The sequence below is a fragment of the Triturus cristatus genome, chromosome 10 (genome assembly GCF_964204655.1).
Source record: "Triturus cristatus chromosome 10, aTriCri1.1, whole genome shotgun sequence".
Classification (NCBI taxonomy): Eukaryota; Metazoa; Chordata; class Amphibia; order Caudata; family Salamandridae; genus Triturus; species Triturus cristatus.
Genome location: NC_140593.1, coordinates 1,126,226,136 through 1,126,254,045, shown reverse-complemented (window position 1 = coordinate 1,126,254,045; position 27,910 = coordinate 1,126,226,136). Strand labels below are relative to the sequence as shown.

The 27,910-nt window shown below is 44.6% G+C and overlaps 1 protein-coding gene across 1 annotated transcript in view; it reads right to left on the bottom strand.

The window, feature by feature from the left end:
- The window catches only part of LOC146796689 (testis-expressed protein 2-like), a 223,467-nt gene that overhangs the window by 105,692 nt on the left and 89,865 nt on the right, over nt 1–27,910 (bottom strand). Inside the window, exon 2 of the mRNA XM_085629372.1 lies at nt 16,866–18,265. Coding sequence (XP_085485498.1) covers nt 16,866–18,239 — 1,374 coding nt within the window. The 5' untranslated portion in view covers nt 18,240–18,265. The remainder of the gene's footprint in view (nt 1–16,865; nt 18,266–27,910) is intronic.

Here is a 27,910-nt window from a genome sequence, read left to right as displayed (position 1 = left end):
CACTGGTTCTGCCTTCTGTGGTTAACCCCTTTCTACATTCAGTGTGCCTGGATAACGCATTATTGTGGTATAGGTATATGGTAGTATTGCCAGTGGACTATATGTAACATATGTCTATTACTGGAATCCATCTTGGATTGTCAATGCAAGCGTGCTGATCAAAATGTAGGTCAGAACAACATTATGGATTGCTAGCATTTCTTGGGCCTTTGGGTGGCAACAGACTCTAGTGTGTCGGAGAATGAGCTCCCTTTAAATGTGCAAAATGACCTTCAGAAGTGACCTGCATTTTTGTTCCTTCTTGGAGCCCTCTCAGTAGATCAGATGGAGTGTGTGAGGAGTCTAGACTCAGTGATCTCCTCTGAAGTTCAGGGTTAGCCGTTCTCAGGGCCTCCCCTTTAGATACCCTAGAGATACACCTCCCCAAAGGCTAGCAGGAGTCAAGTTTGAAGGCTTCTCTTTTCTTTATGCTCATGTTGTGTGTTTCTCCTGTGGAGGCTCCCAGCATCACATTCAGCCACCTGTGTCACCCAGAAACAATAAATGTGTCTACTCTGGAAGCAGGATACGCAAAGTGAAGAAACTATCCTGAACTGGGTCCAGAACACCAAAGGCGAAATAAACAAACTATGTCTGAGAATGGACTATAAGAGAAGGACTGAATCTGCCAGCCAGTGTTCCAGTATTTCTCTCTAACCACAGTAGGCAGCACTCCACATGGCGCTAGAGAAGCCTCTGAAATACAGGACCAAGATCCTTGTCAGCTAGCCCGCCTCCCAGATATGAGGGGACATCACCATTTGAGATCTGTAAATATCAACTGGAAGAAGCTGTGGTCCTGCCTTGGTAAAAGAGTCTGACTCTCCTGCTTTGAGATGGATGCTGGAGGTATCCTGTCGGGAGGAGTATGCCCAGAAGAAGAAGCCATGCTGCATCTAGCTGACAAAGGTGCTGCCCAGAAAAATGGATAGGCTCACGTAAGAAATTGTCAAAATGCTCCAAAGATGTGGTAGGCACAGCCATGAGTTGAGGTAAGTTCCCTCCCCCTGCTGTGTATATTCTCAGTTGCCTCATCAGGTATCAGTTGCCCTCATCATTTGAGATGTATCTGGGCCCCTTCCCTGACCTGGAAGCGATCAAAAGGTTTGCTGACATAAACCAACAGAGGTACAAGGCATCACCTGACCCTGGCGGGGCTAATAGGGGCTTCCCTGTGTCCCTTTCTCATAGGCGTTCTGCACATCCCATGGTTGCTATTTAAAACACTGGGCTTTACAACGTAATCTCTCAGTCAAGTCATCTAAAATGTTCCCCATTGGTCGTACGGACCTTTTTTAGCTGACATAACGCATTAAAAGGGAGAAAACATCAACAGTACATTCCTAACCTGTGAAGCTAATATGACTCCACAATTACGAGACGATTAACACACTGACGCTGCAGAACGCGCTGCCGAGAGGCACAAGTGTGGTGTATTTTACTCATTATTGCTGCTATTTTTGTTTAATTAGCCGAGTGCTGGGGCTATTTTAAAAATACTGTTTCATTGTGTTTTTATTGTGCTTTTATTGTACCTGCCCACTTACCTGCACCTTAAAAAGTTGATCACATCGCTATTAGCGATATTTGATTACTCTAGGGACATCCTCCGGGCGCCATCTTTGTTAGCGCTCTAGTGGATACCATCTATTTAAAGAGGGGAATGCAAGCACACGCACTAACGAGACGATTAACACACTGACCTGTCGCTGCAGAACGCGCCGCCGAGAGGCACAAGTGTGGTGTATTTTACTCATTATTGCTGCTATTTTTGTTTAATTAGCCGAGTGCTGGGGCTATTTTAAAAATACTGTTTCATTGTATTTTTATTGTGCTTTTATTGTACCTGCCCACTTACCTGCACCTTAAAAAGTTGATCACATCGCTATTAGCGATATTTGATTACTCTAGGGACATCCTCCGGGCGCCATCTTTGTTAGCGCTCTAGTGGATAACATCTATTTAAAGAGGGGAATGCAAGCACACGCACTAACGAGACGATTAACACACTGACCTGTCGCTGCAGAACGCGCCGCCGAGAGGCACAAGTGTGGTGTATTTTACTCATTATTGCTGCTGTTTTTGTTTAATTAGCCGAGTGCTGGGGCTATTTTAAAAATACTGTTTCATTGTGTTTTTATTGTGCTTTTATTGTACCTGCCCACTTACCTGCACCTTGAAAAGTTGATCACATCGCTATTAGCGATATTTCATTACTCTAGGGACATCCTCCGGGCGCCATCTTTGTTAGCGCTCTAGTGGATAACATCTATTTAAAGAGGGGAATGCAAGCGCGCAGCGGGCGCGCCGATAGCGCGCCAGAGGCAAGCCCGTCTGCGCCCGTCCGCGCTCCGGCCGCGCTTACCGCTAGTAATGCTGCCCTAAACTGCACAGGCAGACTTTATTATTCCAGAGACTCACTACTAAAAATTGGTAATAGGCAGCGGGGGGAACATCGTCATGCCTTGACTTGTGGTCTGATCAACAGCAGGTTTCTGATCAAGCACTATCAAGATATCAGTAACCTGCTGGAAGATCTGGATCTCGACTTACTGTTCATAACAGAAACCTGGGTAAACCCGGACTCCTCGGTGGAGCTAGGATTTGTATGCCCTGCCGGCTATAAGATTCTTCAAAAGCCACGCCTGACTGGGAGAGGAGGAGGGGTAGGGATAATCTTTAAGGAGAAGTGGGACTGTTTAAAGATATAGTAGGATATGAAATCCTGGGCTTCACCCTACAGGAGACTAATGGGAGAATGCTGACTGGTATGGTCTGCTACAGGCCCCCGGGCATGGACTCTAACCATCAGGCCCTACTGGATACTTTTTTTTTTTTTTTTAAATTTTTTATTGAGATTTACTGGTGTCGTACACAAATTTTACAAATTCATTAAATAGAAATTCCTGTTAAACTATACAAGAGCACGTTTAGGCAATACTAACCATTGTAAATACAAATAAAACAAGGACAAACTAATAATAATAATAGGGCAATAATTCTAAACCATTAGTTGTCATTAAATACATAAATAAAGCTGTATTTAGGCGCTCAAGCTCCTCCAGATAGCTAGTGGTGCCCAAATATTTCTTCCTAATTCCCTTAATGTTTTACCTTTTGACTCATATAGGCATGCCTCAATATTATGCACTCCCAGCAACCTTGCTATCCACATTTGAAATGTCGGAGGGGAGGGATCTTTCCAAGCTGCTGAAATAAGGATGCGAAGCACTGCAGTTGATATAAAGACCAGAGCTTCAGCCGCCCTACCCAACTCCAATTTCCTATCTACGCCTAACAACATCAACGTGGGGGATAGCCTAATCCTGCGGTCTAGCAGCCCTTCCAAAAACTTAGAGATTTCCATTAGTACCATAGAAAGCTTATCGCACTGGTGGAACATGTGGATTAGATCCGCTGGACCATTATTGCATCTAGGACACTTATCATTCTCCACCAGACCCCAGGCATACAGCTTCGCCGGAGTAAAATACAGATTAAACAGCGTTTTGTAATGCTGAGCCCGTAGGTTAGAAGATCGAAATAATCTCTTATTTAATACAAGTGCTAGATCTAAATCCACGTCGGGGTCGCCTAATTTCCCTGCAATTGCCGATTCTGTCTTCTCCAAATCGTCCTGAATACCCGTCATTAAGTGATTATAGACAAATGTTATTTTATTACCCCCGTTCCATAAATAATCGATCAAGGGGAAACGTCTTGTTACAAGTATCCTCGGTCTAAAAGCCTTCAACGTTTGGGCTAACTGTCCATACGTAAACCAATGATTAGATGAAATCCCAAACTTATGTTGGATCACTTCGAACCTGAGGACCTCCCCCCCCTCCATAATATCCCCAATAGAACTAATTCCATGTTCTTTCCAAGCCGCGGAATTCCTGTCCATACCCATATAAGGAAATAGGTTAGAGTTCCAGAGAAGGAGGTGCGCATTAATCTTAGGAATTTCAAGCAGCTTTTGGACGGCTTTCCAAGACCCCCAAACCCCACCCATGATCTTAAGCCGGGCCCTCTTATAAAATCTCCGATCCACCTCGCTCAAAAGTAGCCCCACAGCCTTCTTCCCCACTAGCAGCTCAAAAATAGATGGGGGATCCTGACTCTCTGCCTGTGTCGCTACCGAGCTGGGAACTGATTGAAAAAGTATTGACATTTGAGCCAGAAGGCAAGATAAATGATATAGACGAAGGTTTGGTAAAGCCATGCCCCCCCTTACAAACGGGAGCGACATAAGGTTCATGGAGCGCCTAGTCTTCCCATATTGCCAGATAAACCGGTTAAATATTGACTCCAGATTTTTTAATAATTTTTCCTCCAGTAATAATGGGATGGCTCGAAACAAGTAAAGGACCTTCGGAAATATTGACATTTTAAGGACGTTTACCCGTCCTACCAGGGAGAGGTGTAATACGTCCAACCTCTTTAATTCTGCTTCAATCGATCCCATTAGGGGGCAATAATTCTCTGTAATGATCTTATCTACTGAGGCGTTAATTCTGACCCCTAAATAGACCGCTGAGTCTACGTATCTACTGTCTGACTTATTGATGTTCTTAGTGCAAATAATCTGGGTCTTCCCCTCATTTAACAGATACCCAGACCTGCTACCAAAGTCTTCCGCCAGCGCTGCAAGTGCAGACATCGCCTCCTGGGGGTCGGTGGTAAGAACCGCCAGATCGTCAGCGTATGCTAGCAGTTTGGTTGTATACCCGTTCAACATCACTGGGCTAATCTGAGGGCAGCCCAAAATTCTTTGAATCAGGGGGTCTATATATAGAGAAAAGAGGATCGGAGAACAAGGACAACCCTGACGCGTTCCTCTCTTAATCACAATTTTCTCCGAACTCTCCCCCATTACTGACACCCTGGCGACCGGATCTTTGTACATAGCTCTAAGAGCCCTGATAACCTTGGGACCAAATCCCCTGCCTACAAGAATACCCCATAAATACTCCCAGACCACGCGGTCAAACGCTTTCTCCGCATCTAGGAGGATCATGGCCATCTCACCCCCCCCAGCAGCATGAGCATCGAACAGTGCGATAGCGCGGCGTGTGTGGTCCGTCGTTCCGCGCCCAGGCACAAACCCATGCTGCCAAGGAGAGACAAGACCGCCAATGACCCTCCCTAGCCTTTTGGCCCATATTTTCGAATACAGTTTAGTATCCGCGTTGATGAGCGAGATAGGTCGGTAAGAACCTGGGTTCTCCTTGGGTTTATCCTTCTTGTGAAAGACAATTATATTGGTCTCTTTCCATGAATCTGGAATGTCCCCTGTACACAGTATACCATTAAAGAGATCCAGCAAGATGGGCACTATCTCAGATTCAATGCTTTTGTACACTTCCAGGGGGATTCCGTCGGGTCCTGCTGCCTTACCAACAGCAAGTTCCCGTAGGGAGGCCAGAATCTCATTTCCAGTCAGGTCCCTATCTAGCTCTTCTCTGGATAGATCATCCAGCATTGGACCCCAGCTACCATTCTCATCCATTTGTGGTCCTTGGCGACTCTCTTCATCGTACAATTTTTGAAAAAATTTTTTAAACACCCCTAAAATTTCCTTTGTCTCCGAATAAGTCTTACCGTCCTCATGTATGCTAGAGATGATGTTCCTCGATTTACCCTGTCTGATACGAAGTGCCAGAACCCTACCAGCCTGCTCCCCTGTCTCATACCGCTTAGCCCTTGATGCCTGATAATCCCCTACTGCCTTCTGTGTGACCAATTTTTGAAGTTCGGCTTTAATGATCCCCAACCTTCTTTGGCTCTCTGTCCCATCTACACCGTTGCCAATGTCCCTAATGTGCAGTTCCTCCGCCTTCGCTAAATGGCCCATAAGCCTATCTAGCTCTCCCCTGTCCGCCTTCCTTATTCTCGCTGAACAACTAATGGTTTCCCCTCTGAGGGCCGCCTTAAAAGCTTCCCAAACGCTATTCCTAGAGGTACTATAGCGGTTTGCGTCAAAGAATTCCACTGTCCATTTTTTAATATGATCTAAAAATCTTTGATCCGATAATAACCTTCTTTCAAAAGTCCAACTAGTATAACTTTTCTCTGCTAAATCTATTCTACAAGATAGAATCAGCGGGTTGTGGTCAGAAATTATTCTAGGGAGTTTCTTTATGCTAACTCTATTCAGTTCCGAGACTGATATAAAGAAGTAATCTAATTTGGAGTATTTTTGGAACGGATGCGAAAAATACGTGTACCCTGGGTTCTGTGTCTCCTTCTCACCCCAAACATCCCTGAGCCCATGTGAGCTCAAGAGGGAGGACATAGCCCGAAACACCCTAGGTTTCCGTCCTGAATACTTAAGTACATTATGCCAGTCAGTGGATATATTTAGATCACCGCAAACTATCAAGGGGGTTGGCCAGCCCGCTAGCTCCTCTTCCAGGAAGTTAAAAACCTCTGGGTCATCGCAATTTGACCCATAGATCGAACAGATTGTATATCCTAAATTCAACTCTGCGATGACCCACCTACCCAAGCTATCACTTTTAGCCCGCTTCACCCCCCCTAGAAAAGATCTGCCAAGGATTGCAACCCCCCTAGTTACAGATGTCTGTGATGTACAGACTATCAAATCAAACCCCCTAATACAGAGTAGATTCCGTTTGGCCCACGGTAAGTGGGTCTCTTGCAAACAAAGTACATCTATCCCTTGGTGTTTAACAAAATACTCCAACTTTTGACGTTTTTTCCAGTCATTCAGTCCGCTAACATTGACGGTACATATTTTAATATCCATCATTATATAAGTTTTCTGATCATCAATGCATTTGAGTGCCCTACTTGTCCCAGAGTTCTCTGTAACATCATCCCAGCTAACGCTCTTGCAACACTGAACCAACCAACTACATAGCTACCAAACTCCTTACAACACCAGATTATCTCATTTTTCACTTTTTCCCCCCACGCCCTGTTCCCCCACCCCTCTCCCATCCCACCCCCTCTACACCCCAACCCCCCGCGCTCCCTCCCCTGTGCCCCCTCAGACGAGGCGCTCAGACCTAGTCTGTGCATGGGATGAAAAGCAGTGGACGCAATGAGAAAAAAAAAAAACCAATAGCTGTAACCTAAGATCGCCCCCCCGGGGACGGACATACATTATGAATGAGATGGCAGCACCATATAACCCCCTGAGCAACTTAGGGGTCTGACAACCGCTGAGAAAAAAAAAAAAAAAAAAAAAAAAAAAAAGAGAAAACAACCCTGTGACCCTCAGGAAATACCCTAGACAGACAAGATAACCAGTTGATAGTCTTTCCTGAAAAAAAAAAACCTAATTGCCCAAAGAGTCTAGGTACTCCTTCGCCTTTATCTCAGATGAAAAATAGAGAGTCTTCCCTTCATTAATAACCTTTAACTGTGCGGGGTTTATCAGGTAGACCTGTAGTTTTTTTTCCTGAAAGGGTTTGATGAGCTGCCGAAGCCTCCACCTCCTTTCTACCGTGGCATGGCAGAAATCTGGCCGAACGAAGAATGACATTCCCTCACTAGTCCGCCTTGCGTCCGGTCTTGCCTTCTCTGCGATTAATTGCCTCAGTACGAAATTGCCCAGAAAAATTAGAATAGCCCTCGGCTTGTCCCCTTCCCTCGCGTTTTTTCGTACTCTAAAGGGAGTGCGATGTACCCTCTGAATTTCACAGGGCCAGTTCCAGCCAGATAGCTCTGGGAATGCTCGGTCGAATAACTTGATGATGTACGCTCTGATGTCAGAGCCTTCGACCCCCTCCGGAATCCCAAGGACCCTGAGATTGTTACGTCTCAGTCTATTTTCCATCTCCTCGAGTTTCCATTGGATATCTACCACTTGTGAGCAGTGGGCATCCACTTTAGATACCGCGGCTGCTGCCTCGGCCTCGGTTGATACGACCCTCTCCTCCAAGTTCGATACTCTGTCGCCCAGAGTCGTACAAGCCTTAGACAACTTCCTCACAGCCCCCTGCATTTTCCTCATAGCGGCTTGTGACTTCCTACTGTCTTGGCGTGTCTCCTCTCGATGAGAGATAATTTCCTGATGTATCAATTCCAGGAGCGACAACTGAGATGTCTCCGTGCTAGGGCTCCCTTGGAATGGCATGGCAGATGAATGGTCCCAGCTTAGCTCGTAGCGATCTTTCGGACCTGCCGCAGATCTGACTGCTGTTGTAGGTGGTACTTGCTCCTGATCACAATCTGTGTCCTGCGTACTACCTTCCAGAAAAGAGCTATGTTCGTCCTCGTCTGACCACTCTGCGTTCTCAGACACCGAGAAGAAACATTCGCTAGGGACTTTTTCCGCCAAGCCCCCCACCGCTCCTGGAATAGCCTCATTAACAGTTGGCTCATGCTCATGCCTTGCAGTCCCTTGGGCAACACTCAGCTCAGGCTGTTCTTCACACTTCTCATTTTGAGGGCCACTGCTGATATATTGGCCTACCTTAGAAGACGTGCCAGACTTGTTACCCGGGGTTACCTGGCTTTCCGATGTTCTTCCTGCTCCAGGGTCCCCCCCAATAGCGGGTGCCGGGATAGTAGTAGTCACTTGCCCGCTACCGAACTGAGGAACTTCATCCAAGACTTCATTGGAGACATCCACGGCAGCTACCGCTTCTGCACTCCCTTCGATGCCAAGAAGACCGGCGGGTAGTACCGAATGGTCCCCACCTTCCTGTGCTGCCCCTGCTGCTGCTTGCGGTGTAGCCCTACTGGATACTATTGTCGCCTTAGCATCAACACATTCTAGATTGTTGCTTCTGGTTGACTTTAATCTCTGGGAGACAGGGAGCTTAGGGAACCATCTGCAAGCCCTGAGTTACACCTGTGAGAACTGCGGCCTCCACCAGCTTATTCAAAAGCCAACTCACAAGGGTGGGCATACGCTCGACCTAGTTTTTGCCAAACAGTCTGAAACAGAGATACTTAGCATACTACCGTTAAGCTGGACTGATCATTTCCTAATACAGTTCAGGCTGACTATACCAGGAGATAAGCCGGCAGGAAAAAATCAAACCAACTCCAGGTGGGGGAGGGACTGGGCTAAGCTCTCCAAAAAGGGCATATCTCCTCGTTTCTCAAGATGGAACTTATTCAATCCAGAGGAGACGCCTGAGGAAAACTATAATAGATATAGAAATTCCATTAATAAAGTGCTGGAGGGATGTATCCCAAAAAAAAGCTCAGAATGAGGAGAACTCCCTCGGCTCCCTGGTTCAGTGAGGAGCTTAAAGTGCTGCGCTCAGCTCGCCGACAGGCAGAAAGAAGCTGGCGCAGGATGTACCTAGAAACAGATAAAAAAGCTCTAAAACTAATACAAGCTCAGTACAAGATGGCTATTAGGGAGGCCAAATCGCAATTTTACGCCAATTCCATCTTGCAGGCATCTAATGGAACTAAGGCCCTCTTTAACATCATAAGGGATCTTAGTAACCCTGAGTGCTTGGCCAACACAGTTCAGCCATCTCAAAATCTGTGTAACGAAATTGCCACTTTCTTCATTGACAAAGTCAATAATATTGTGGGTGGGTTTGATCAGAATGTCATCAAGATTCCTCCGTTTACGGTAGATATCAGGAGAGAAATCTCTCTGAATTATTTTCAACCACCGACGGAGGATTCCTTTAACAGCATAGCTCGGGAGATATCGTCTGGGTCACCCCTCGATCCCCTTCCTCATAAAATCTGGAAGGAGTACGGCCCGACCTATTCCCGGATCTGTGGCAAATTTGCTGCCAGTCCTTGAATGAAGGAGTTGTACCAAGCTTCTGGAAGCAGGCGATAGTCACCCCCCCTACTGAAAAAACCATCTCTAGATCCATTGATGCCAGCCAACTTCCGTCCCATATCCCTCTTGCCATTCCAGGTTACAATCTTGGAAAAAATGGTCAGCAAGTCCTTGTCTAATTTTCTGGAAGAAAATCTTCTCCTGGACAGGGACCTGTTTGGCTTTCGGCCAGGGCATGGGACGGAAACCGCCTTGGCAACCGTCCTGGACAAACTTCGAATGCGAGCCGACAGTGGCAGCTCCTCAGTGCTGGTGCTGTTGGATATGTCGGCCGCATTCGACACGGTTAGTCATGCGGTCCTGCTGGCAAGACTGGAAGGTTTGGGGGTGACGGGCCGTGCCTTAAAATGGCTTCAGTCCTATCTGGCCGACCGCCAACAGGCAGTCACCCTGACGCCATTTGTCTCTCCTTGGTCCTCGGTTTGCCATGGAGTGCCTCAGGGCTCAGCAATCAGTCCAATTCTTTTCAATATCTATCTAGGGCTCCTGATCCCCTTAATAAAATCTTATGGGATTGAAGTGGTCAATTATGCGGACGATATTCAACTGATGTTCTCCATGGAAGGAGAACATGCAGTTTCTTTGAGCTCTTTTCAGGCCTGTATGCGGCAGGTTTCTGACTGGTTGAGGGCTAATTCGTTACAGCTGGTTGCTGGGAAAACGGAGCTATTGCACTGCTGTGCAGTTAAAATGTCTAAACATCTTATGGGCGAGTTCCGGCTCAGGCCGGAGGACGCCCCCATAGCTGCAGCAAAAACAGTTCGTAACTTGGGGGTCTTGATTGACGATGACCTTCAGCTGCAATCTCAGGCCAATCAAACAATCAGTACCAAATTCTCCTGCTACTCCCTAGTGAGACCAGGTCCTTGGTGGTCCAGAGCGTGATCCTGAGCAGACTGGACTATTGTAATTCCCTGTATCTGGGTGCGCCCCAATACATTGTGCAGGGATTACAAAGAGTACAGTCCATGGCAGCTAAACTGGCCCTCGGGAGAACGCGGGATTCATCAGTGACATTGGCACTGAGGGACCTTCACTGGCTGCCTGTTGAAGACAGAATCAGTTTCAAGTCGCTGGTCACGGTCTATAAAGCCCTACACAACCTAGGCCCGTTACCTTTACGAGAACGATTCTCTTGGTATGTACCAAAAAGACTCCTCCAGTCCACTAGTCAAAGCCTGGCAGTTGTTGCCAGAGTAAAACTTGCAAGGATGGGAGGAAGGGCTTTTAGCACGGCGGCAGCCCGCCTGTGGAATAAGATTCCCCAAGATCTGAGACAGGCCAAAACGCTGCTGGGCTTTAGGAAAGTTATAAAGACCTGGCTTTTCGCCAGGAATAGGTAGCATCGCCTTTGACTAGTGGCTGCTCGTTCTATATGCTTCATGTTATTATGGTCTCTGAGCGCCAGGATACCCGTAGGGTGGCAGTCGCGCTATACAGAAACTTATACATACAATACATAAGGACGCCAAATCGCTGAATATAGTAAAAGGGTTTTAATTCGGACTACCAAACAATCCAGTATATATGTACACCAAGAATAAGTTCAGTAAATGCAGCAATACAGTAAATTAGGGTGCATAGTATGACATAGCGAATTGCAATAATCACAATTGTGTAAACACAAATTAAATTAAACAGGTGTTCCATGTAGAAACTTCCCTTCTCTCTTCTAAACATAGATCAAATATAGGGTTATCTATCAACGGTCGCTAAATCAGGTACATAAAGGTGGAAGGTGCTGATCAGACTCCAATAGAAGTCCAAAGAAAAAGGAAATAATTGTTTAGCATAAATCTTCACACTTACAAAAATAGGACAAGCAGAGAGGTCTGTACCTCTCAAAGTCTCAAGGGAATCTCTAACTCTAACTATGAGAACACCAATTAAAAGTAACAGGAAATACAGAAACCTTCTTATCTTCTTTCCACCTCCAGGGACAAAATCAGAACACTACTTGAGTGCAGGTGCAACACGGCTTCAGGTTTGCATTGTATTGAACTAAAACTGCATTTCCAATCTTGAACATTTTGCCTTCAGGTACAGGATTAACAGAAATCCTCCTTCGACCATTGTTTCTCCACATTCACTGCCCAGTTTCCCTTAAAGCCTCTCTATCAACACTCTAACATAGACAATGAGCCTTTCTCTAGCTAATGTAAATCATAATAATGAACCTGCAAGGAAAAAGCTAAATGCATTTCGACTGAGGTATGTAATCAGGCTAACTTTAGTTAAGCATCTAATGTGGACTTCGAATACATGGCTATACATGCATTTGTGTAACCTTAGAAATAAATAAAAAAACAAAATAAAAGAATATATGTTCATATATGCAAATATAACTTGAAGTGTAGAATGTGAATAAGAATACATTTTCATGTTTAAACTGAACATTAGTGCACATGTATATAAATCTCTAGTTCTACAGTGAATATATTTCAGTAATGAGTTTAAATGCTTCACGCACGTTACTTAAGATAAGGCACACAGTGAATATGATGTCAAATGAAAGTATATAATTGCATTTCTGTGACATGTATGGGTGTAGTCTAAATTAGGCTGCTCCAGAACTGTACTTTGCTCGAGAAGTATGCGGCACCAAAGGGATATGATGAACCACCATCCATGGTGGTGGTTTGACACAACTGTGCTGCAGCGGGCCAGTACACCCAGTATCTGTGGACCCTCTTTCATCGTGTGCCTGGGATCCCAGAGTGTGGGCTCCTGGGAACAACTCTCAGTACCCCTACGAACTCCCATGAACTTGCCTCAAGGTCGTGGTTATGCTGTGCACCTTTATTTGGGTGGGTGTTTTGCTTCGAGCATGAACCACAATGTGAACTGCAACTCTGCACGTAGAGACGCTTGCACTTCGATGAAGAGTTGAAGCCCCCAGCAGAGACTTCATAACTGGACCCACTGCAGCACTCCAGGTAAAACAGTGGACCTGACCTCCTCGAGCCCGAGGGAGGCTGGAAATGTTATCCTTAGCCTGAGAAGCCACTAAATACAGGAAGGTGTTGACAGGGCCCTCTTAACAGCATTATATGCCCCCAGACAAAGCAGTGCACTGGGCCCTGCCTACACAACCACTCACAGGAATAAAAATGTTTAACAGAAACTTTGTGTTAGATTCTGGTCTGCATGGGACCCGATGCTCATGAGGCCCCCGGGCAACTGCCCAGTGTGCCCATGCATTAAGACGGCACTGGGTGTTGACTCCTGTCAAAGTGAACCTGCATCTGTCCAGGTTTCTCTCATTTGAAATTCTGCATTACCTTACCTGTAGCATCACATCAATAGATCCCTTGTCCCTTGTTCATATTTTTGTGCCGTAATGAGTAGTTAGTGTAATAAAGCTGATGTCCATCTATGTCATCTGTTAGTTTCAGAACATCAACTGGAATAAGAGAGCTCCCTAAGGGTGGGTCTTTCTCCAAAATTCATTGGGACCTTTACAAAATGATGGACATTCAACCCGGTTAATAGATGTTGCCACACAATAAAACATTTGGATAATATACCCTAGTATGATTATGGATAAGCTAAAAAAAATGGTTGACAACCTGTAGCACTGTCTGTGCACTGAGGCTGTGCAGAGGGGACGCAGATCATCTCTGTGCATTTAGGGACTGTTTGTTTCAGGTCCCAGTCTTAATGGGGCTGGTCCCGCAAGGGCACTGAATAGATGAAAGTGATTACTTTGCACTCACTGGTAGATGGGAGCATAGATAGCATGGTCCTGTGAAGTTTACCAACTTTGCTAAACCTCCATTTATGAAAGATTGTTGGCACTAAATCGTTTTTGCAAAATAATTTCATCACAGTTCTCTTGCTAAATAAGATTTTTCTGCTGAGTTTTACAAACCTAAATCTAAATTACACAGAGGTTGTCTAGTGCGGATATTCCCTAAAAAAAAGAACCCATCGAATTTCATTGGTAAAGTTGTCTTTCTTAAACCTACATTGCAGATTTGCTCAACTCTGGCCGAAAGTGTTTGGAATCTCTACCCTAATAATATACGTGTTGGACTTGGCCGTTTTTGCAGGGTCCCCGCCAGATTTTTGCCTTTGTTGCTGAACCCATTTTTGTTGGCAGTATGACTCTGTGCGCTTTCCCCAGCTAAAGTACTTGTGCTCTCTCCCTAAATCATGGTAACATTGGCTTGCATCTAATTGCACATTTAATTTACTTGTAAGTACCTAATAAATGGTGTACGGCCTATTTCTAATATTGACTAACACTGGCTTACCTTTTTACATTTAATAGGTGCTGACTTTGGATTGGGACCAGATAGAGCTATACTGTTTAGACTCGAAGTAACTGTAATTTAAAATTCACTTTAATGGTGATGTTGGATTTTAAGTCACAATTCTGAAAGTTGCACTTTTAGAAAGTTGGTATTTTCTTGCCCTAACCATTTATGCCTTCTGCCAGAGTCCTGGGTCACATGACTGAAAATGGCTCTGCTGTTGGGGTTTGTGTATTTCTCCCAGACAGTGGCTCAAAGGGGAATAGGGTTGACAGAATGGGCCATCTTGCCAGGATGGCTGGGGTGGAGCGTGCCTTCCTTTGTGTATGCTGAAGGACTTGCCTTCAGCATACACAAAGGAATCTGACACTAGCCTTTTGTCTCCCCAGACATCTTTCAGTATTATCAGGGGCAGTTTCCAGAACCAGATGTTTGGGTGGTGGGGTAATACCCCACTTCAAAGGCCGGAGACACTCTTCAGTACACTCCTGGTCCTGTGGACATCACAGAAGAAGGACTGGCTTGCTCCCCAGAGGACTGACCTGCTGCTTGAGACCTGTCTTGACCCTGCGAGGGCTGTCCTGCTGCTTGAGGACTGCCCTGATCTCTCAGAAGGAAAACTGGACCTGCTCCCTTCATCCCAGGCTACCTGAGTGACTCCAAGGGTCAGCTGGCTGACTTCTTGTCTGAGCTATAGGGACACAACAAGCTCCAGAGGCCTCCTTGCAACTACCCAGCTGACCTGATGCAGTGGACCTCCCTAGATCTGCAATTGGACCTGCCTGAGCCCTCCTGGCCTCTGCTACAGTAAGTTCCTGTTCCCCAAGAGGTGCCTTCTCAGGTCCAGAACCCTTGACTGGCATCGGTTGAGCTCCTCCTGTGATGAAAAGGTGAAACATTGAAATTTTGGGCGTTCTGCGACTGCCAAGATGATGCTCCTGTAAGCCCAACAGCGGCAGGCAGTTATGACCAGCAATGTTAGATCTGCACTTTGTGCTACAGCAACGACAGCCCACGGTGACCGCCAGCGCGAAGCTCCAGCAATGACCGTGGATGACGCTGAACGGCTCTTCGAGCTACATCAATGACAACCTGCACCACCTGCCTGCTCTTTGCACTACAGTAATGACCATTTGCAATGGTGTTCCTGCTCCTTGGGGCCTCGCCAACCGTAAAATGAATTATTTGCGCTAGATTTGAGAAAGTAACTTTTTCTGCTCGACTAACTTGGTCCTTGCATCCAGCCCGTGCTCCATCGCATTTGGTCTGAACTTGTCATTCCCCCCTCCCCACCCCTTTCTAGCTTAACCAAATGAGTTTTTAGGTGGTATATAGACCTAAAACTTCTAAATTTAATATTTCCGTTTCTACTGGTTAGCTTTTTGTAGTTCTGGTACCACTTTATTCATTAAAATTCATGCTTTCTTCTAAATTGGTTTGGATTTTGAATTGTATTGTGTTTTCATTTTATTACTGGTAGTGAGCTGCATAAATAAAATACACTATATAGTGCCTCTTAGTTAGACCTGACAGCTTTTGTGCCAAGCTAACAGAGGGTTAAGCACAGGTTAGTTTAGTGGCTACTGTGGTTCACCCTGACAAGTACTGCGGTTGTTTCCTGAGTGGGGCTTCCACCCCCTCAACCAAGAACCCAACTTCTTAAAGCATGTGCCTAATATTCCATACTATCATCTGTGTACCTTTTGGGAAGTAAGTTACAATTTTGTCTCCCTGTTAGCTCATAATGTCTTCTCTTCCACCTCACTCACGGGTGAATCCCTTACATGAATTCTACATAGTTTGGTCAGCACAGCTATAGTTTGGGCAAACTTTGACAAATCAAAAGTAACATGTTCTGCAGGCGCCTGTGCCACATAAGTCTTTCTTCTCAGAAGGGTGCTAGGTATTTGTCTGCTTCCTCGTGGTCCTGGATGTACACCGTCCTGGTGAAAGATGACCTGAATACTAATCCAACTGTAGCGGTAACTCCCTTTCCAGAGCACGAAAGTGGATGGATCACCTCCACATTTAGATGGTGTGGAGGAGAAGGGCTTTCTCCAGGGAGAACCATGTTTTACCCACAGAGAAAAGGAAAATATGCATTCTGCACAGGAGAAATAAAGAACCTCTTGAAAAAAGTAACATGCCATTCCCAGACGTATGTTTAGAAAGCTGTGCCTTGAGTATCTTTCCAGGCACACTAATGAGAATTATTGTGAATTAAAAAAATGGTAAAGAAATGGTAAAAGTACGCTTAGGCGGAGGTGTAAAACTCCGCCTCTGACGTAACATTTTTTTCATGACTAGGCAAATTTTGTATATTATTAGGCAACTTTTGTACATAATCCTCACCAATACAACTCTACTGCTTACTGAGTAATGGCTTGTGGGTGTCTAGTCCATACGTTGGTCCTGTACTCATCGATGGAGCAGCAACATGTACTTCATTTCTAGGGATATGCTTCAAATGGCCTGTTGTAGAAGTAGTGACAGTGAAATGGATGTTATGAGGATCACGTGGCTTCTTGTCTATGGATGGTGCTATGTTCATTTTCTGTTTCTGTCTGTCTGAACAACTCCAGTAGTACCAAAACGTGTTTTTAGTTGGTGGATGTCTACTTGAAGCTATTGTTTCAGATATCAGTATATAAATAGACAGCATGACCGCAATCAAGGGCTAACACAAATACAAGCTTCAAAGTCTTCATCTGATGAGTAGAAACTCGCAAACACACACTTTACTGCTCAAGTGTTAATAATAAAATACAAAGTTCCCCTACCTTTAGAACGTCGGGTTCCTGAGGTTGTGGTCCCAACATACTGGATTCCAACCTTTCCTTCAGCGAACGTATCCTCCCGGAAGAGCAAGAATTCCTTGGCACCAGTAAAAAAATAAGCAAGAACCCAAGGAACAACCCTCCTGCAAGTCCCAGGAACAGCCCTGAGATATAGTCTGGCAATGGCAAGATGAAGTAATTATAGGCCAGGATTGCCACACAAGCAAGAGTCTTGCATGGCACCGTGGCACAAGGCTGAGCGGCATGGTATCCACCAAGTGTTTGTGGCAAGTTCTGACCTTCTAAAATGCTGTTCCTTCGCCCCACCTCAACCACTTGAATGACATCACCAAAGGAGCAGATCTCATAGCCGCAGTGCCAGGCTGGCACCCATCTTTGTTCTGGCGAACAACAGTCTTTTTGTGAATTTTTCCTCCAAGATTTACCACTGTTTTCCGCTACTCCAAGCCTGTCACCTTCCACTTTACCATGCCCAGCCCTTGCATTCCTGATATCTAATGTGTTGTTTTCTAGGCCGTAACCTGTTGGAGACTCTTGACTAGAGGAGGCCGTGTTGGCCGGCTTGTGCCTGGGTGTTGCACTGACCTCATCTCCGATGATCTTGCTCAGCATGCTGAGCGGCTCTTGCATTGCCTCCGACAGTCTTCTCTTAGTGTCTTCCAACTTGGCCTCCACCTCTTGCACTTTGAAGAAACTCCCCTTGATTTCAGAAGGAGAGGAACTGGGAGACGATGGAGCTGTCCGAGAGTCCCCATTTTTGTTTTTGGGCTGTGTGATCTGTCTCCACAGATGGACATTCAACTTTGAGTCTGACTTGGACTGGGTCACTTCCGGCTCCAACCGAGAAATTTCTGTTGAGATAGATTTCACCAGGTTCAGGAGTGGCTTGGGTCTAAGGGGAGAAGTATCCTTAGATTCAATCTCTGTGGAGAGTGACTTAACCAAGTTTATCAGCGGTGCTGGCGAGCTTGGCAACAGAGGAGACACAGATTGGGGAGAAGACTTGGGAAGACTACCAGTAGAAGTTTCAGAGATTGACTGAGAACCCAGATGCAATAATCGGGGAGATGATTCTTCACTGCCAGGTATAGGGTGGGTGTCTAGAAAGTCATTAGTCATGCAAGAAACATCTCCCTCGATAAATGGTGTAGACCCTCTGTCTTCATCATCCTCAAGGGTGAAGATCAGCTCATTGTCCTCAGGGCTGTCCCAGTGCTCTTCACTTACAGCAGCTGTTAGCTGTATGATTATACCCTGGGACCCTTGAGCTCCTCGCCCTGAAGAAGGAGAACCATGCAGACATTGTGATTTTGTGGCGCTCTCCGGGTCACGGTCGTAGTTTATATATTCCGCCATTCTTCAGATCATAGTTACTGTGTTCTCTGTTAGGACGGAAAAAGTGAAAGGGTATTTTAGACACATAGTAACCTGGCAGAGATCTAATTGTTGTCTTTCATAGCTTCACAATTGGCTACTGAACTTTAGCATATTATGAATTTAATGCCAAGAGAGGAACAGTAGAAAAATGGTTTGCAAAAAGGCACAAGTCACTTCTGATACCCACAACAAAAAAGATGCTCTTTGGTACAAATACTGAAAATGCCATAGCCTTCTTCAGCTGATTGAAGTTTTCCACAAAGTTGATGCCAAGCATTCTTGGATGCTTTTTTTAAAAAAAGGTCAAGGAATTCTGGGCCGAACAAATTATGTAGTTGAGGGCTGGGTCTCTCTCTATGAGAGAGTTGTGGACTCAACTTTCCATTTTCGGCTTCTCTGCAGACTGTTTTCTCTCTGGCCATGGCATGGTGGGTACCCGGTCAATTTCACATGCAAGGGAGATTAATAGTGAACAGTGAATAACAGATCTCCTGGAGTGCAGAGCCTGACTTCCATTGAATGCCTCCAACTCCTTACAGTTTATAGCATTTTATTTTTTTTGCAGAGTTTTATATAGTGCGAACTTGACACAAATCCAATCAGGTATCAGAGCGCTTTACATAGCACCAGTTACGTTACATGAGGACACACATTCATTTTTTGTTAGGCACGGGGAGATTAAGTGATTTGCCCAGAATCACAGAATGTTTTAGCGTCATTACCGCAACTCGAACCCAGTTCCCCCAGGTCCGAGGTCAAGCGCCCTAACCGTTAGGCCAACTCCTCTCCTCATTAACATGCATGTGCAAGTACAGATCATTTCAGTGTCCGCAAAATCAAGATGTTGATGAGCTGGGATGGACTGGATGATTGTGCTAGTTTTGCAATAACATATCACAGGGAGGAAACATCTCAGCTCTTTGGGTCTAGCATGGCATCTGAAAGACATTAGATATGTTTTTAGTAAGCTATGCTCTACATGTCGTGGTTTCGGAACCGTAGAATAACTCTTCTCTGGTTTCTGGAACTGTGAATATCAAATAACAACTGGTCTAAATAATCTCTCAGTCTTCGGTCTCCTCACTCACCATAACCATAATGGGTGGGGAAAAATAAAAATTCAGAAGCTCATTGCACCCTCAGAAAACAGACACTAGCTTTGGTATTACTTTGAGTGAAAGAGGGAGGGACTCCCATAATTACTCAACTTCTTCTCAAACATTCACTCAAATGCAGAGGCTAGCTGCAGAACTCCAAAGCACATGAGCTGTAATCCCTGAGACTAAGGTCCCATGTATCCTAAAGGGTATTTGCATATCCTATATGTTTTGGTGCCTACATCAAAAAAAATAGGGAAAACTAAACAAAGCCATGAATTTAATTAGTTTCTTGACAGGATATCATTTAACATTTCCCAAGTGTGTTCATGTGCACTCCACCTGTTATCCTGCCATACTTGTGTTATTGGATTATAGGGTTTGAACTGCAATGCCCAGGTCTAGAACAATATGGTGGCCTTACAAAGGAATACATAGTTCCCTTATTTACTGTAAAGTCAATTTAGTTCAACAAATATTAACTACATACCAAAAGTGTTAACTAAAAGAAAATTAATCTAAAGAACACAGTAGATCTGGACTGGTGTTCAAGTGTGCAAACCATGTCTCATCATTCCCTAGAACAGGACTCTTACAGGGTTATTTAGAGTTTGGTGGATGTGGGTCATCTGCCAAACATTGGTGGACATCCTGTTTGTCTATAGAAAGAGCTGACATGTACACACATTTGTATAAATCAATCAAAAAAGGAGGGGGGACTAGGAGCGAGATGGATCTCCAGAACCCATGCTCTCATGAAAGCAAAATATGAATACAAAACGGCGGGTTGTTTGTTCATATAAGGACTTTTGACGGACAGAGAGGGGCAGGTCTTGAATGCAAACTCTGCGTCTGATCATCACCTCACCGGAGTTGGGATGCGGTCCTCTGTCCTGATCCAAGGGGTTTCAGATAACACTACCACAGGGTGGGATTTCATGTGCTCAGTTAGGGACCATATTACCAGGTATAGTTTACCAATGAATGTCCCTTGAGATACACATAAAAATCTTTTCAAGGGCTCTTCCCTTCTAGTATTATTAGATACAAACCCGCACTGGAGCAGTGTAGAAGTCACAATCTTTTTCTGGTCCAGATGAGATGCTATGGATCCCTCCCAGACCAATAGGCGTGAAACATGTCGACCTTTTAAGTTCATTTCACATGTGGAAACTGTCACGGTCCATTACACACCAGTGACAGATTTTTCACATTACCATTTTTTAACGCTGCCAATGAGATCATATATAATAAAACCTTGTTTTGACACTCCTTAGGTAGTTTTAATCACTTTTTTCATCACGTACACTGTAGCTTTGATTCACAGACACCCAAAAGCTTTCCGTCAAAGAGCCCTCTAGCAGGAGCATGAAGAGACAAAGCCAAATGATGAAACATGACACCCATCTGGGTGTTTGAGGGGGGGAACAACCTTTACAATGCAACTTTTACAACGCACCACACTTACAACGCATTTTTTACAACGCATAATCCATTAAAACGCATGACATTACAACGCATGACACTACAACGCATTTTTAAAAACTACCTTTACAACGCATTCCATTACAACGCATACTACCATTACAACGCATAACATTACAACGCATAATATTACACTACACTATCCAACACTTACCCTACTGTTGCACCCCCTGGAGTTAGAATAGTAATTTTTACCCCTATACTATCCAACACTTACCCTACTGTTGCACCCCCTGGAGTTAGAATAGTAATTTTTACCCCTATACTATCCAACACTTACCCTACTGTTGCACCACCTGGAGTTAGAATAGTAATTTTTACCCCTATACTATCCAACACTTACCCTACTGTTGCACCACCTGGAGTTAGAATAGTAATTTTTACCCCTATACTATCCAACACTTACCCCACTGTTGCACCCCCTGGAGTCAGAATAGTAATTTTTACCCCTATACTATCCAACACTTACCCTACTGTTGCACCCCTTGGAGTTAGAATAGTAATTTTTACCCCTATACTATCCAACACTTTCCCTACTGTTGCATCCCCTGGAGTTAGAATAGTAATTTTTACCCCTATACTATCCAACACTTACCCTACTGTTGCACCCCCTGGAGTTAGAATAGTAATTTTTACCCCTATACTATCCAACACTTACCCTACTGTTGCACCCCCTGGAGTTAGAAAAGTAATTTTTACCCCTATACTATCTAATACTTACCTTAAATGCAATTTAATATTATGCATTGTAATGGTATGCGTTGTAAAGGTAGTATGCGTTGTAATGGAAATGCGTTGTAAAGGTAGTTTTTAAAAATGCGTTGTAGTGACATGCGTTGTAATGTCATGCGTTGTGATGGATTATGCGTTGTAAAAAATGCGTTGTAAGTGCATGCGTTGTAAAAGTGTGCGTTGTAACGACATACATCCGTTTGAGGGCTCTATCTTCCATTTAGGAAGACCCTCACCATAACTGCAAAATGTTCACGCTGTTGGGGCTTTGGGCTTTTTGGCGTCAGATTCAAGTTTAAGACGCTTAATCATAAAAATCATAACTCCAGTTCCCTAGAATAAATTTTTGGTATTTTACTATAATTTTAAAGATTAACATTTATACTAATATTATACATTAGAGCGGGATTTCTATTGAGTTGTATTTCCTTCTTTTAAACTGTTTTGGTGATGTTAAATGCTTTACACAGGTTGTCTCCTAAATGAAGCATGGCTGCTCTGTGCCAAACCACCAAGGGTTGAGCTAATGTTTAAATTATTGAGACCTAACGTGACCTTATAAGAAATTGTGACATGAGGTCACAGAACACCATCAACTAATAACGCAGACAAAAATAATTTGAGTACTTTCTCTGGTAGTTTCTATTGCATTACTTTGCATAATTGACTTTATCTAAATGTAGGAAACTGGAGTATTATGTGGTGTAGGGGTTAGTCTTCACCATGTAATAATATCACCATACCCCAAAGAGAGTCCTTGGATTCACCCTAATAAATCCTTAACTCAGTACGGGTCCAGTAGTGGTTAGGAGCAGTCAGGTTTTACTAGAGGAACATGTGTTAAGCATTTCAGAGTACCAACATGGACAATAAGTGCAATTCCAATAGCAGAGCACTGCACGTCTATAAGTTCAAACTGCAAGGCATGCAGTCAAAAGTTTATTTTCCAAACGTAGAAAAGTCCATATATCATAGTCTTGATCATATGTATATTGGTTTGACAAATTGTTGACACGTAGATATTAAAGCCAAACAGCCGACACGTGTTTCGTCGCTTGAAGCGACTTTTTCAAGGCTCATACACTAGAAGTCAAATGGCATTTGAAACTCCACTTGATCCACACAGTTGTAGTAAAAATGTAATGAGTATCCACAAGTTACTCCATCTTTCCTAACAGTTTTAAAAACTGGAGAGAAAACTCAGAACCTCGTCGCTTCAGCGACTGTTAGGAAAGATGGATTCAGTCGAAAGGGGTCCCTGTGTATCCGCTGGATGTCTTTCAGCAGGGCGTCGGATGCCTCTTCAAGATTTAAAGAGTCTTTTAGTAAAGAAACCACAAAAGACTTTAAGTCACTACCTTCTTTCCCCTCTATGACATGCAGAAGACGAAGGTTATTACGTCGAGAGTAGTTTTCCAATGATTCAACTCTTTCCCGCAGAGCATCCCCTTCCCTGTGAAGACTTTGGATCTTTACTTCAGCAATCTCCAAACTGGTCTTGAGAGACCACACCGAGCCCTCTAGCGATTCTGTTCTTGCATAGAGACCATCTACCTTCCTCTCAAGAATTTCGCATGCAGCCCTGATCTCATTCTGATTTCCAATAGAAATCAAAAAACGCTCCTAATCTCTTCCCTCATAGAAGTAAGAAGAGCCTCAAGCGAGTTTCCACCCCCAATCTCTGCCTCCATCTCTACGACCTCGATCCCACCTGAGACCACCTGAGTAACCGGGGAGGCAGGACTAAGGGCCACAGAATTACCATCCCCCGATATACTCACTGAGTCACCTATTTTGGGTCGGGAACTAGAGGGGCCTTCACCCTGCATGGACAACCCCCCTGTATCTATGACCTCTACAGGTAGAACCGGAGGAGTCAGAGGGGCTAAAGAAACCGGGGAAGGCTCAGCCATACTGATATTTTGGGCAATAGAGTGGACCATGGAGGACCGGGGGTGTATGTCTAACACCTGAGGGAGTACATTAAAGAAGGATCGCAGTGAGGGGGTGATACGAACTGCGTTTCTTACAGTGTGGTCTTTTTTTCCCCCTCTCTGGGCACCTTTTCTCTTGGGTCCCCGACAAAAATTTGCGCTTGTATCTGCTTCCACCTTCCTGAGTGCTTGCCTACGGCGAGCACCCCTCCTGACCACCTCTTCCACCAAATCCTCGTCTGCCGCTGAATTAGAGCACTCTCCTAAACCGGTGAGCTCCCCCAATCCCTGTTGGATATTCGAGCCTTTACCCTTACCCCGCGTTTTACCCCTTACTGCCTGCCTAACAGTCTGCTTCTTACTTTGAAAATTGAAAAAAATCGGGGGGACACTCACCGTTTCTGAAGCTAAACCCCCAGCCCTACTCACGCCATCCACGACGGTGTTATTACCAGTCACCACCTCAACATCCCCAAGCTCCGGCGTCTCCGAGCTGTTCGTGAATTCAAAAAAGGAGATGGAAGACGTTGGGCGCTGGCCGGCTGCAGAGCTTGTTCTATCACCGCCGATGATCCCCCGGAAGAGGCCACGAGCCGCCGCCCTGCGGCCGCGCCTCAGCTCCACGGCTGCACGCTCCCACCGCGGATTTATGTTTTATGCTTGGAATTTGAATATCGCACATTAAATGATATTGTGGGTGGCACGATATCTGCATTGAGCACTCTGTATTATATTCGAATTGCTGATAACTGTGCAAACATGACAGTGGTGCTGGCCGTGCTTCTATAAACCACTGCCACCTTTTTATTTACGCATCATGGACAATAAGTGATTGACAATACTCGAGAGAAATCCAACACCAATTAAAAAAAATAATGTGTATTTTATCTTAACTTAGACACCAAAACGAACAGAATTTCATACATACAACCAGAGTTATAGAGTTCAGAAGTAATAGAAAATCAAAGAAAAAAATACTGTGAAAATGTAACATTGTGGTCAATTGGAAAAACCACTAGTGACAATCAATCCTTGCAGGTTGAGTTACTTTGTACCCTTGCAGGGTAAAGATAATGTGGTGCCAGGACCAAGCAACAACAGTCAGTTCAATTTTACCTGGCCTGTGGAGCCCGTGTGCAGAATTGACCACTTTACATGGTGCTGAAAATAAAACGGTACATCTGTGGGTGTAGGCTACCTTTTCTACCAGGAAACTTCTATTCTGATAAATATGGTAGAAGTCTAATTTTAGTGTTCAGACCAGGATGCTAACCTTGGAGATGTGGCTAGCCTTCTGAGGGTGTACACCTCCTTGCTAACGACTAACTAATTTCCCGCCTGTTGAGGTGCAAATGCACCTGGGGCAAGGGGATGGCTGTTTCCTCCACTGGGAGTAAGCCCTGTTGCATATCAGAGGCGGTGCAGCCTTTGAAGCTCACAGCCTTCATGTGCCACTTCACTAGCCTTCTTGCGAAGAGGGAGGTGTGACCTCCTTCCTGCCCAAGCCTTTGTTCCTGAGTCCTAGGAGTGATCACACTGCCTGGCAGGAGGTAAGAATCCTGTCTTGGCGACAGCACGCACGGAAAACACGGACTTGCCAGCCAGAGCACAGAGAAGCCGGGGCGACCTGGGGCAACCACTAAGTTAGTCACCCTGGTGCATGGCACATAACGCTAGGGGCACAAGAGTCATGTCAGGGTTGAGAAGGCATGTTGTTTGATACCAAACATGATACATTTCGGCTGTACCATAAGGGAGCTGCCAATCTCGAGAATGCCCGGGTGGCAGCCCAGGTTATCCTATGTCCCACTGACATTTAAAGTAGTTTCCAATGGAGAACACCTCTATAGGGACACATAGGCTTGCATTTATATATTCTCACCTTTAATATAATGCACCCTGCCTCCTGAGCTCAGGAGGCCTTCCTTAGGGGTGGCTGATATATATAAAAAATAGTGTATTGACTGTGCCACATATGGTGAAGGCACAGTTGAGTACAAACAGTTTTTACTGCTCCTGTAGTCTGCAGTGACAGGCCTGCTGTCAGTACTTTACTTGGGTCACTCAGGGTGGCACAAACTTGTGCTGCAGCCCTGAGGACCCCTTTACCACCTATGCCATTGGTACCCCTCGTATCATATACCAGGGACTTATAAGGAGGTAAGTCCTTGTCAATTGGTATTGCCAATTCACACATAACAGTTTTAGAGAGACAGCACAGTCATTGGAGCCTGGGTAGCAGTCTGCAGTGCACTGTCAGAGTCAAAAACCAGCATACAGTAGTCCGACTGGGGGCAAAAAGTGGGGGGGACGTCTGCAAAAAGCCATGTTTTCTTATACTAAACATATAACCAGCACTAGCATTTTCATTAAAATGTTGTCTGTGTGAATATCTGCAGAGTTTTGTTTCAGACAGAAACGGTGTGCCAAGTTCATACCTTTGTAACTTTGGGCAATATGTATCAAGCCTTTTTCCCATTTGCAAACTGGCAGATTCTCAGAATCTGCCCATTTGTGAATAGAAAAAAGAATTTGGGGATGTATCATCTCAAAAGGCCATTGCAAAATAGAGAATCGCAAAATTTGCGATTCTCTATTTTGCGAATGCAATTAAGGAATTGCAATTTGCGATTCCTTATTATGCAATTCTGGAAGCACCAGAAATTTGCTATTTGGCCTAAAGGAATTGCAAATTACCACCAACTTCAAGTTGGTGGTAATTTGCGAATTTCTTTAAAGAAGCACCTTTTTGATTTTTTAAAAGTGCCATATGTCGCACATACATGCCCATAGGGCATGTATGTGCGCAGAATGAGCACACATGCATATTTCAGGGGTGCAACAGGGTGTCTTTTTGGCACCCTTGCAACCTTGAAATTGCATTCTCAATTTGCGATTCTCTAATTGGTAATCGCAAATTGAGAATGTCTTCCCATTCATTCCTATGGGCCTCCTAGCCCATAGGAATGAATGGGAAGGTATTCCTTATTTGCAAATCTCAATTTGAAATTCGCAAATAAGGAATATGTAGGATTCGCAAAATTTTTAGCAAATCCTACATACGTTGCATTTTGCGATTCTCTAATTGCGATTCTCTAAAAATCGCAATTTGAGAATCGAAAAACTCTTTTTTGATACATATGGCCCTTTATCACCAAGGGAACAAGTTTTGCAGAATTTCATAAATAAGCCAAGCCAACATTCCTGAAAAAAAGTTTTTTGCCGGGAGAGCTCAAGTGCTACAAGTAGGTTTATACTGGGTTTGAATCAGCTGTAGTTTACAACTGCAAAATGTTTCACCTGCGTATTTCGCAACCTTCATGACAAAGTTGGAAGAATTTTTTAAAAAGTCAAAAAGCAGCCATGAGGGAAGTTGCCTAAGTTCTAATAACATAATACATGATGTGCTGTTACATAATTTTCTAATGTACCTCAAGATACTTGGGCCATGCTGAAAATATTGCAACAATGAAATCTGACCATGAATCATTGCTATGGCCTGTCAGGTGGGTATTGATAATAAAATCTGAATGCATAGAGGACTGACATAGGGTATGGCACAGAAAAACAGTGCCAAACAAGAAAGTTTTAACAAGGATACACACACACCCCACGCACACACACTCAAACTCCACTCCCACCAGTCTCGCCACCACACAGTCTGATCAAGTTGAACACCATACAGTCCCCTCAACCAGTGATGCCTATCTATAGACCCCGACAACCGTAAAGTTTCCTGTAAACATTGTGGTCTTCACAATTCCAGAGAAGCTTTGCAGTCCACTGAATATTGGACCAACAGCTTTTTGGAACACAGTCAACATGATTTACATTTGTTTAAAGACTTGATGTTGATGTCTATGCTACTAAATACCATATTACATAGTGGTTGGTTGGGTCTCACCGGCGGGAATAGAAGGTCTCCGCCACTTCCACACTGTCAATCATTACACAAGGATCAACGGGCACATGTGGGTAGTGTGGCCCATCGAGAGGTATTTTTCTGCTAGAGGAAAAACATCAAGGTCCCCTTTTCCCTGGCAAATCTCATTTGCATGTCGTCATGGTCTATGCCAAGGAGATCCCCGCGCTGAATCCCAGTGTTGTAATCCCTGTCGGGATTTCAGAGCTGTGGGAGTCGGGCAAAGAAAATACAACCAAGACAGGACAAGCATTTTGCTGATCTTAGCTGGAAGTTATTTTTGGGAGACACGAGGGCCAGGCTCCATGAAAGTCGCCCAAATATGGTAGCTCAGTCCCTAAGAGACAACCGCTGAGACCCCCATCTACCGAGTGCAATAAGAACAATCAAGCCCCCATACACCAAGTGAGCTGTCTGGTGGGGATCTTTTTCTGTAGTCCCTCTGCAGACTTGATATTTATTCTAATCTTAGCATTTGTG